The sequence below is a fragment of the Sturnira hondurensis genome, unplaced genomic scaffold (assembly GCF_014824575.4).
Source record: "Sturnira hondurensis isolate 20B ecotype Veracruz unplaced genomic scaffold, ASM1482457v3 Scaffold0000925, whole genome shotgun sequence".
NCBI classification, from domain to species: domain Eukaryota; kingdom Metazoa; phylum Chordata; class Mammalia; order Chiroptera; family Phyllostomidae; genus Sturnira; species Sturnira hondurensis.
The window spans coordinates 255,369-267,545 of NW_028073556.1; the positions used below are offsets into that span (position 1 = coordinate 255,369).

A 12,177-nucleotide genomic window follows, 5' to 3' on the forward strand; every position below is an offset into this window, starting at 1 on the left:
AATAAAAATAAAATACCTAGGAATAAACCTAACCAAGGAGGTGAAAGAACGGTATGCAGAGAACTACCAACACTTAAGAAAGAAATCAAGGAAGATACAAACAAATGGAAAAGTGTACCGTGTCCATGGATCAGAAAAACTAACATTTTAAAAATGTCCTTTAACAGTAACCTAAACAACAAAACAAACAAGCAAATAAAATATAACCAAAGACACTCAAATAGAGAACAGTCTGACAATGACCAGAGAAGAGAGGTGAGGGAATTTCAGGGGGAAAGGAAAAGGATTGACAGGAACTAGTATAAAAGACACACGGACAAAAATTAAGGGGGGGTGTGAATGGGAGGAAGGTGGGGAGCATAGGGCAGGTAGACTTCGATGGGAGTAAAAGACAGAAACTCGTACTTGAACAATTAAATAAATAAGTTTTTAAAAGTTAATACAGAAAAAAAATGTTGATACTACCGAAAGCAATTTACAGATTCAGTGCAATACCTATTAAGGTAGCAGTGAAATATTTTACAGACACAGAACACTTCAATTTTTTTACTATATTTGATTGATTATGCCATTACAGGTGTCCTATTTTGCCCCCCTTTATTCCCCTCCATTGTGCACCTCCCCTCCCTCCTGCACTTTCCCTCCCCCACCATTTCCCCCCACCCTTTAGTTTATGTCGACGTGTCTCAACTTCTTTAGATTCTATATTTCCCATACTACACTTGCCCTCCCTTCATTTATTTTCTAGTAGCATACCATCTATGCTACTTATTCCCTGTACCTTTTCCCCCCTTTTCCTCCTCCCACTCCCCTGTTCCAAACCCTCCATGTGACTCGTCAGATCGCATAAATCTTTCAGGTTTTACACTTCAAAAATTTATATTGAACCATAAATGACCCCAAATAGCAGCTGCAATTTTGAGAAAAAAGAGCAAAGTATGAGGAATCACAATACCTGACACCAAACTATTATAAGGTCACTGTAATCAAATCAGCCTGGTACTGGCATAAAAACAGGCACATAGACAAATGGAACAGAACAGAGAGCCCAGAAATGAACCCAAATCTCTATGGCCAATTAATATTTGACAAAGGGGACAGCAACATAAAATGGACAAACAATAGCCTCTTCAGCAAATGGTGTTGGGAGAACTGGACAGCTACGTGCAAATAAATGAAACTCGAGCACCAATTTACACCATACACCAAAATAAATTCAAGCTGGGTAAAAGATTGAAATATAAGGCGTGACACCATTAAAGTCCTAGAGGAGAACATAGGCAGGAAAATCCCAGAAATTTCACACAGCAACATTTTTTCTGATATGCCCCCTAGAACAAGGGACATAAAGGAAAGAATAAACAAATGGGATCTCATCAAAATAAAAATCTTATGCATGGCTAAAGAAAACAGTATTAAAATAAAAAGAGAAGCAACTATATGGAAAAACATATTCACCAATGATACCTCAGACAAGTGTTTAATCTCCAAAATATATGAAGAACTTACATGATTCCACTCTAAGAAGACAAGCAACCCAGTTAAAAAAATGGACAAAGGACTTGACCACATACTTCTCCAAGGAGGACATATAGAGGATCCAGAGACACATGAAAAGATGCTCAGTATCACTAGCTATCAGAGAGATGCAAATTAAAACCACAATGAGATACGACCTCATACCAGTCAGAACGGCCATCATAAACATGGCAACCATCAAGCGTTGAAGAGGTTGTGGGGAAAATGGGACCCTAGTTCACTGTTGGTGGGATTGCAAACTGGTAAAGGACTATGGAAAACAGTATGGAATTTTCTCAGAAAACTAAAGATGGACTTGCCTTTTGACCATGCAATTCCACTGCTAGGATTATATCCTAAGAAACCTGAAACACCAATCCAAAAGAACCTATGCACCCCAATGTTCATAGAAGCACAATTTACAATAGCCAAATGTTAGAAGCAACCTAGGTGCCATAAGTAAAGGAATGAATCAAAAAACTATGGTACATTTACAGAATAGAATTCTATGCAACAGAAAGAAAGAAGGAGCTCCTACCGTTTGCAACAGCATGGATGGAACTGGAAAGCATTATGCTAAGTGAAATAAGTCAAGGGATGGAACACAAATACCATATGATCTCACCTTTAACAGGAAGCTAAACAACAAAGCAAAGAAACAAGAAAAATATATCCAAAGACATTGAAATAGAGCACATGCTGACAGTGATCAGAAAGGAGAGGGGAGGAAATTTCAGGGGAAAAGGAAAAGGATTCACAGGAACAAGTATAAAGGACCCATGGACAAAAACTGGGGAGAGGTGGAAATGGAAGGGAGGTGTAGAGGACTTGGGGGGGGGCGGTTGAGATGGGAGTAAGAGACAGAACACTGTACTTGAAAAATAATTTAAATAAATTTTTTTTAAAGATTAAAATTAAAATTTTTGTTCTTGAAAAAATTTATAATCAATCATTCCTATGTTGACTGTTATAATAATATTCATGTTAAACATAACATCTTTTAAAGTATAAAGAATAATGCTTACACATAAGACCATACAATATCCATGAAGAAAAGGAGAGAAAATATATAAGAAAAGGAGACCAAAACTGACTTTAAAAATAACACTTTTATATATATCGTATGGAATCCTCACCACCACACAGTGAAGAAGGTGGTGTTATTGACACATAATCACAGACAAATTACTTTTCATCCACATATACAGATATTCAAGGTTGAACTACATATGCATTTCTTAATTTCTCAAAATTTTCCTCTTTCACCAACAGCTAACCTCATACAAAAGTCAATGTCAGTTTCCATTGGGTAAAGGTTAGCACTCTAGACTCTCAAAAGTCAGTGTTACTTAACATATCCATAAATTCAAGTTTTAGACAAGCAAAACTGCAAAAATAAAGCTGTAAGTCAATCTCAATTGTATAAAGTAAATTTTTACTTCCATTCTTATTTTCCACACTTAAATTGTTTCTCTCTTTTTCTGTAGACCAGGGGAAAAGAAACACAAACATGAGCTCCATTCTCAGAAAGACCAATAAATATACCATATTTTTCAGACTATAAGATGCACCTAGGTTTCAGAGGAGGAAAATGGAAAAAAAATTGAAGCCAAAAATGTGGTAAAATATTGAATAACATAAATAACATAATATTTCACCAATGTAAATGTAAACACAACTCAACGGCAGCATTAACAACCATCATTCATCCCAAATTTGGGGTGGGGTGGGGTGGGGCAATGCATCTTACATTTTGAAAAATATGGTATCTATAATTCCAAACTACAACATTGAAGAAAAAGTATGTGTAACAAAAATAGAAACAGGTCAAGAGCAAACGCTGAAGTGAAATACAAGCCACTAAAGATCTTAGGGTGGTCAGGAAACCCCAGCAGTCTCAAAAGAAGTATGTACCAAAATACAAAGCTAGTGAACTTGACCCCAAACAGTAGTATTAAAGAGTTGTGGGGGAAAGGATCTGAAAAAGAAGATGCAGACAAACCACCTTTGGGATAATTAGGCCACGTTTGTGGTGTAATGGAAGAAAACTCAAGGCAAGAGAAAGAGGCAAGCAGTCAGTTAGCAGATAACTCCCATTAGATAGTGAGAAAAAAGTATAAATCATAAGACATGTTAAAAACATTAACAACCGACTGTGCTCTGAGTCAGAAGTTAATACAGCATCGCAGGAGAAATATCACACAAGAGTTTGTTTTGAAGACATCATTTCAAAATTCAGCTACTCACTTTCTCTTATCCCTAGCTCCTTCTCCAAAATGTCCTTTAAAATATTTGGTATATTCAAATATTCACATTATTATTACTATTATGTTATAATATTTTCATTATAAAATGAAGCAGATGGCCTATATGAAAAAACCTCAAGAAGAAAGAAAAGAGGAAAATGACACTAGTTCACTGTTGGTGGGATTGCAGACTGGTACAACCACTATGGAAAACAGTATGGAATTTTCTCAGAAAACTAAAAATGAATGTGCCTTTTGACCCAGCAATTCCACTATTAGGAACACATCCTAAGAAGCCTGAAACACCAATCCAAAAGGACCTATGCACCCTGATGTTCATAGCAGCAGAATTTAAGATAGCCAAGAGTTGGAAGCAACCTAGATGCCCATTGGTAAATGACTGGATTAAAAAGCTATGGCACATTTACACAATGGAATTCTATGCTGCAGAAAGGAAGAAGGAGTTTCTACCTTTTGCAACATCATGGATGGAACTGGACAGCAATATGCTGAATGAAATAAGCCAGGCGGTGAAAGATAAATACCATATGATCTCACCTTTAACAGGAATCTAAACAGCAAAACAAACATGCAAGAAAAATATGACCAATGACACTCAAATACGGAACAGGCTGACAGGGTCTAGAGGGGAGACGGGAGAGGGGAGAGAATCATAGGGGGAAAGGGGAGGGATTCATATGAATAAGTATAAAGGACACATGGACAATAATTAAGGTGGGGGTGGAAAGGGAGGGAGTTGGGGAGCATGGGCGGCAGGGCTGGGAATATAAAACAGAAAACTGTACTTCAATAAGAATTAAATTAGAAATAAATAAATAAACAGAGTAAAATAATGACATAATGTACACAACATACACCTAATAGAAACTTATGCCCTGAAGTAAAAGTTACAAACAAATTTTCTACAAATTTTTAACAACACTCCTTCTTTTTAAAATAACTTGTACATGATATGAGTGAAAAGAAATAAATGATACTTCTCCAAAGAGGACATGCAGATGGACAACAGACACAGGAAAAGGTACTCAACATCCCTAATCATCAGAGAATGCATATTAAAACCACAATGACATATTACCTCACACCTGTCAGAATGGCTATTATCAATAAATCAATAAATAACAAATATTGGTGAGGATGTGGAGAAAAGAGAATCCTTGTGAACTCAGAATTGCACATTGGTGCAGTAACTGTGGAAAACAGTATTGAGGTTTTTCTAAAATTTAAAAATGGAACTGCCTTATGACCCAGTGTTCCAACTTCTGAGTATATATAGTCAAAGAAACTAAAAACACTAATTTGAAAAATACTGGTATATGTTCCTTTATTTCCATGCAACATTGTTTACAATAGTTAGGCTACAGAAGCAACCCAAGTGCCCATCAGTAGATAAGTGGATAGCCATGGTCGGTGTGGCTCAGTTTGTTGGAGTTTTGCACCATAAGCCCAAATGCTGTGGGTTTAATTCCCAATCAGGACACATACCTAGGGTTTGAACCCTCATCAGGGACCTACGGGAGACAAACAATCAATGTTTGATTCTCACATAAACATCCCTCTTTCTCTTTCTCTCTGTCTCTATATAATAAACAATGTCTTTGGGTAAGAATTAAAGTAAAAACAATATAAAAATTAGACACGTACCAAAAAAGTGGTGGTACAAAAACACAATAGAATACTACCCAGCCATAAAAGAGAATGAAATGTTACTATTTGCAACAGTATGGATGAACCCAGAAACTATTATGCTAAACAAAATAGGTCAGTCAAAGAAACAAATACCACATGATTTCACTCATATGTACAATCTAGAAAACATAAATGAACAAGAAAAAAAGGAAATAGACTCACAGATACAGAGAACAGACTGACAGTTACCAGAGGAGAGGAGTGGAGTACTGGGTAAAAAAAAAGTGAAGGGATTGAAACGTACAGATTGGTAGTGGTTGGAAACAGCCCTGCCTAGTTTCAGAAGCTGTAACTCCCCCATGGCTAAGTCTGAGTAAAATGATCTTGGGACCATAAGCCACTAAGGACACGAAGCTTATCTTCCTGGCAGGAGTGCTGCCTCTGATTCCTTCACTTCTCCCTGCTTTGCCAGAGGCAGATGACTGGTTATCCATGATGGGTAAGGCACCTCAAGGGAGTGATGACTGAAGGCATGCATGGTCACAGTGGGGCCATCAGGGAAGGATTTGGGGAACTATAGAAAATGGGTGTGATGGACACTGCCCCACTGATTTTAAAATACCCTGAGTCCTCATTTTGTCTGTAAAAAGTCTCCTAATCTCTGGCTGCCTGCACCCCCCACCTAATTTAAGCCTGAAACAATGCCACAAGCCAGTTTAGTCCTATGCTGGAAAGGGTGGGTTTCCAGGACAATCAGGCCTAAGAAAAGAATGTATAAACTGCTGTGAAACCTGCTGTGCTAAGAATGCTCTCAATTTAAATGTTCAGGGTTCAATCATAAAATGAGTTTCTTCCCCAAAATTTTATGGCTCTTTGGCTATTTGACCCTGACTCAGAATAAGCCCTTATACTTCTTTAAATGTTTCCTATTGTTTGATCATTACTGCCTTACAATGATTGATGAGCTGCATGCCCTGTATTCCTAGGCAAATTAAACTCAATGAAAGCCCATTGTGGAACAGGCTCAAGACCCCTTGTCCTTTGAGAGATTAGTCATGTTTTGGCCCCAAGCAAATTACATCTTTATAGACTTATTCTCATCAGTGGCAGATGGGGGTACTCTGCACATGGAGACCACCGAGGTAGTTACAAAATAGTTATGAGGGTGTAAAATATGGCATAGAAAATATACTCAATAATATTGCAATAACTGTATATGGTGACAATTGGGTGCTAGAAATATCATAGGAACATTTTGTAAAGCATGAATACATATATGGTTGTCTGATCACTATGCTGAGCCCTAAAACTAATAAAAAATAATATTGATTGTAAACGAAAAATTTCAGCTTATAGATTGTTTCTTCAAGTTTGGATTCCCTTCTACAATATGCCAGTGTTTTTGTTACCTTTTGTTTTCTTGGCTTGGGTAGTTTTTACTAACATATGATTTTTCAAGATTGTTTAGATGTAATTGAGGAGAAACAGAGGTTATACTGGGCTTATGACATTTGGTAAGCACTGGAAATCCCACACTTGATATTTCACAAAGTACTACAAAAGCTTCTGTAAGTTTGTACAGCAAATATTTCATTCTTATCTCTTTCCAACTATATTTATTCCAGCTACACATTTTGGGATGCTTCCTTGTAGTCCTAAAAACAATTTCAGATGTACAGGAAACACAATTCCATATATAAAAAAGAGAAAAATGATAATTTGGGGGACAGATGAATGAAAGAATGAAACACTAGATCCTCAATATGCATATGTAGGTAGAGGAAACCAGTGGGTGTCATTAGTTTGGGCTTTTCAAAGTTCTTCCCAGGAAGGTTTACATCACAAATAGAAAAAAGTGTTGAGTGATCATGGTCACTTGTACAAGAGAAAGAACAGCAAGAAAGGAAGCAGAAAGGTGGAACAGAATGAAACGAGAGATTACTGCTCCTCTAGTTCGAAATAGAGTAGTTTATAACTATTTGAAGGATCTGAAGAGAAAACTCTTCTGCTCAACAAAATAACTCTGTTTTCTAAACCAGAAAGAGAAAGTTGATACTTACAATGTGCTTGAATACCTCAAATGAGATATGAATGATTTTTAACTCACCAAATGAGTGAAAAAACAGTCATTATTGTTTAAAACTAGCAATTACCATTTGCAAGTGAATAATTAGCATCTTGGTTGCCTCAAGAGTCAGATTATGAGAAAATATTGGTAAATTGAAGACAATGATAACTCAAAAATCTTCAGAAAAATGGAAAGCAAAGAAACCAATCAGGAAGAAATTCTGATAATTAGTACACATATGTGAAACNCCTGCCTAGTTTCAGAAGCTGTAACTCCCCCATGGCTAAGTCTGAGTAAAATGATCTTGGGACCATAAGCCACTAAGGACACAAAGCTTATCTTCCTGGCAGGAGTGCTGCCTCTGATTCCTTCACTTCTCCCTGCTTTGCCAGAGGCAGATGACTGGTTATCCATGATGGGTAAGGCACCTCAAGGGAGTGATGACTGAAGGCATGCATGGTCACAGTGGGGCCATCAGGGAAGGATTTGGGGAACTATAGAAAATGGGTGTGATGGACACTGCCCCACTGATTTTAAAATACCCTGAGTCCTCATTTTGTCTGTAAAAAGTCTCCTAATCTCTGGCTGCCTGCACCCCCCACCTAATTTAAGCCTGAAACAATGCCACAAGCCAGTTTAGTCCTATGCTAGAAAGGGTGGGTTTCCAGGACAATCAGGCCTAAGAAAAGAATGTATAAACTGCTGTGAAACCTGCTGTGCTAAGAATGCTCTCAATTTAAATGTTCAGGGTTCAATCATAAAATGAGTTTCTTCCCCAAAATTTTATGGCTCTTTGGCTATTTGACCCTGACTCAGAATAAGCCCTTATACTTCTTTAAATGTTTCCTATTGTTTGATCATTACTGCCTTACAATGATTGATGAGCTGCATGCCCTGTATTCCTAGGCAAATTAAACTCAATGAAAGCCCATTGTGGAACAGGCTCAAGACCCCTTGTCCTTTGAGAGATTAGTCATGTTTTGGCCCCAAGCAAATTACATCTTTATAGACTTATTCTCATCAGTGGCAGATGGGGGTACTCTGCACATGGAGACCACCGAGGTAGTTACAAAATAGTTATGAGGGAGTAAAATATGGCATAGAAAATATACTCAATAATATTGCAATAACTATATATGGTGCCAGTTGGGTGCTGGAAATATCAGAGGAACATTTTGTAAAGCATGAATACATATATGGTTGTCTGATCACTATGCTGAGCCCTAAAACTAACAAAAAATAATATTGATTGTAAACGAAAATTTTCAGCTTATACATTGTTTCTTCAAGTTTGGATTCCCTTCTACAATATGCCAGTGTTTTTGTTACCTTTAGTTTTCTTGGCTTGGGTAGTTTTTACTAACATATGATTTTTCAAGATTGTTTAGACGTAATTGAGGAGAAACAGAGGTTATACTGGGCTTATGACATTTGGTAAGCACTGGAAATCCCACACTTGATATTTCACAAAGTACTACAAAAGCTTCTGTAAGTTTGTACAGCAAATATTTCATTCTTATCTCTTTCCAACTATATTTGTTCCAGCTACACATTTTGGGATGCTTCCTTGTAGTCCTAAAAACAATTTCAGATGTACAGGAAGCACAATTCCATATATAAAAAAGAAAAAATAATAATTTGGGGGACAGATGAATGAAAGAATGAAACACTAGATCCTCAATATGCATATGTAGGTAGAGGAAATCAGTGGGTGTCATTAGTTTGGGCTTTTCAAAGTTCTTCCCAGGAAGGTTTACATCACAAATAGAAAAAAGTGTTGAGTGATCATGGTCACTTGTACAAGAGAAAGAAAAGCAAGAAAAGGAACAGAAAGGCAGAACAGAATGAAACGAGAGATTACTGCTCCTCTAGTTCGAATTCGGGCAGTTTATAACTATTTGAAGGATCCAAAGAAAAACTCTTCTGCTCAACAAAATAACTCTGTTTTCTAAATCAGAAGGAGAAAGTTGATACTTACAATTGGCCTGAATACCTCAAATGAGATATGAATGATTTTTAACTCACCAAAAGACTGAAAAGCAGTCATTATTGTTTAAAACTAGCAATTACCATTTGCAAGTGAATAATTAGTATCTTGGTTGCCTCAAGAGTCAGATTATGAGAAAATATATTGGTAAATTGAAGACAATGATAACTCAAAAACCTTCAGAAAAATGAAAAGCAAAGAAACCAATCAGGAAGAAATTCTGGTAATTAGTACACATATGTGAAACTCTGTATTGATCAACATAATTTTTTAATTAAAGATTTATTTCTCCAAATATTGATCCTTCTTAGAGAATAACAGCATTCAGAAAGAGTGTGGTGATACGAATGAATTACTGATACATTACAAAAAATGACACTAGAATCTCAGACACGGGCTACATGATGATAATGACCTTATAACATTATTTATGAAATCTTTCTAAAAATCACTAATCGTCTGAAAGATCTCTTTATTGCTGTCTTCATCTCCTTATTCCTAAATGTGTAGATGACTGGATTTAAAAAAGGAGTGAGCACAGCATCAGAGAGTGCTAGAAACTTGTCCATCTGTGAATTGGGGTGTGGGGAAGTATAGATAAACATGATTGGTACAAAGACCAAAAGGACCACAGTGATGTGAGCTGACAAAGTGGAGAGGGCCTTGTGTGAACCACCTGAGGAGTGTTTCCAAACAGTAAACAGGATGACAATGTAGCCAATGAGGAGTGCAAAGAAGGAGACAACACTAATTACCCCATTATTGGCAAAGACTATGAACTGCAATCTGGAGGTGTCTGTACAGGCCAGTCTGAGGAGCCGAGGAAGGTCACAGTAAAAGCTGTCCACTATATTAGGACCACAGAAGGGCAAGTTAACAATAAGTGTTAGTTGGAACAATGAGTAACTGAAGCCAAATGCCCAGGCAGCAGCTGTAAACAAAATGCACTTCCGTGAGGTCATAATGGTCAGATAGTTCAGAGGCTTACATATGGCCACATATCTGTCAATAGCCATGGCAATGAGCAAAATCATCTCTGTAACACCAAGGAAGTGGATGAAGAAGATCTGAGCAATACAGCCCCCAAAAGAGATAATTTTATGCTGTCTGAAGAGATCATAAATCATCCTGGGGCAACCAGTGGAGCAAACTCCCAAGTCAATGAAGGAGAGATTGGCCAGTAGGAAGTACATGGGGGTGTGTAAATGAGGATCAGTGGTAACAGAAAACATAATGAGGATGTTTCCAGTCATGCTTGCCACATAGAGCACAGAGGAAAATACCAGGAGGACAAGCTGGATCTCCCATGAGTGGGTGAGTCCCAAAAGCACAAACTCAGACACAGCCGAGTGATTTCCCCCTTCCATTTATCCACCCAACTGGGCTGTGGCTGAAATTATGGGCACTAAGAAAATAAGAAAGAAATGATGATTATTCTGGACGATAGTGGTATTAATTAGCACTATTCACCCTAAAAATGAAAACTATCTGGTTATCCAATTCTTCACACTTCCAAGATGATGATCGTGGTGGTGGTGGTGGTGATATAAACAGAAGTCGATATATCATATCGTGACTGTAACTAGCAAGGTACTCTCTTATCGACTAAAATTATAGGGGAATTAGGCAAGTACCTGCAGGGAGAAACACAATACACAAGCAAGAAAGTATACTTACTTGCAAAGGCAGAGAGACAGTTTAGTGGAAATGAATTCATTTCATTACCTCCAAAGGGAAATTAGATAGTTGTGCATATTATATCTTACCCTGTCTTCCCACATAGAGAATTCTCATCTCTCTTTCATGACCATTTTTTATATTCTTCTCTTCATACAATGTACCCTTATAGCACAGGGTTGGGGGAAAACTGTTGTTATTCAGTGGATCATTATCTAGGAATAAGAGTTTCTGAAACATGAGCTGTGACTGAATTAAGAAGGAAAAACAACAAGATAGGGTGCAGATGAGTTTGAGATCAATGAAACTAGGCAATATTAACATCAGAAGTAGGCAGCTGTAAGCCCTGGCTGGTGTAGCTCAGTGGATTGAGCGCGGGCCTGTGAACCAGACAATAACGTTTTGATTCTGAGTCAGTGTACATTCCTGAGTTGCAGACCAGTTCCCAGCAGAGGCTAGTTCCCAGCAGGAGATGCACAAGAAGCTACCATACATTGATGTTTCTCTTCCTCTCTCCTTCCCTTCCCCTCTAAAGATAAATGAATAAAATAAAAAAATTAAAAAAGAAGTAGGCACCTGTAGTAAAAGAGAGAGTTTATGGACCTTATCAAAGATAGAATTTCATTCTTTTTCAAGTCATATTAGGTTTACTTCTCTTCCAAATATTCCCATTTTTTTCATTATAGAAAAAAAACATGTGGTGTAATATTCACTGTATTAACCTTTGTAAGTATCTACTTCAGTACTTTAAAGTATGTTGACACTGTTGTGGAAAGATCTTCAGAACTTTTCCATCTTGCAGCTCTGACACTCTATGCCCATTAAGCAACAACATCCTCCACCCAGCCCCAGCCCCTGATAATCACCAGTCTACTTTGTTTCCATAAATTTGACTACTTTATATACCTCCTATAAGTGGAAACATACTGTATTTGTTTCTCAGTGACTTGCTTATTTTACTTACCATAACATCCTTAATGTTCACCCACTGAACCTTACCATTTTTTAAAGTGCTATCAAAATTATACAGA

General features: G+C 37.3%; 1 protein-coding gene across 1 annotated transcript; it reads right to left on the minus strand.

Annotated features, from left to right (window-relative positions):
- Positions 1-9,897: 9,897 nt before the first annotated feature.
- LOC118994684 (olfactory receptor 4F3/4F16/4F29-like) lies at positions 9,898-10,836 on the minus strand. Its single transcript, XM_037057354.1, has one exon. It carries the CDS (start codon positions 10,834-10,836, stop codon positions 9,898-9,900), a length of 939 nt encoding a protein of 312 aa, XP_036913249.1.
- Positions 10,837-12,177: the final 1,341 nt, after the last annotated feature.

Excerpts from the sequence above, each read along its gene's own strand:
- LOC118994684 (XM_037057354.1), bottom strand. The coding sequence starts at position 10,836 with ATGGAAGGGGGAAATCACTCGGCTGTGTCTGAGTTTGTGCTTTTGGGA.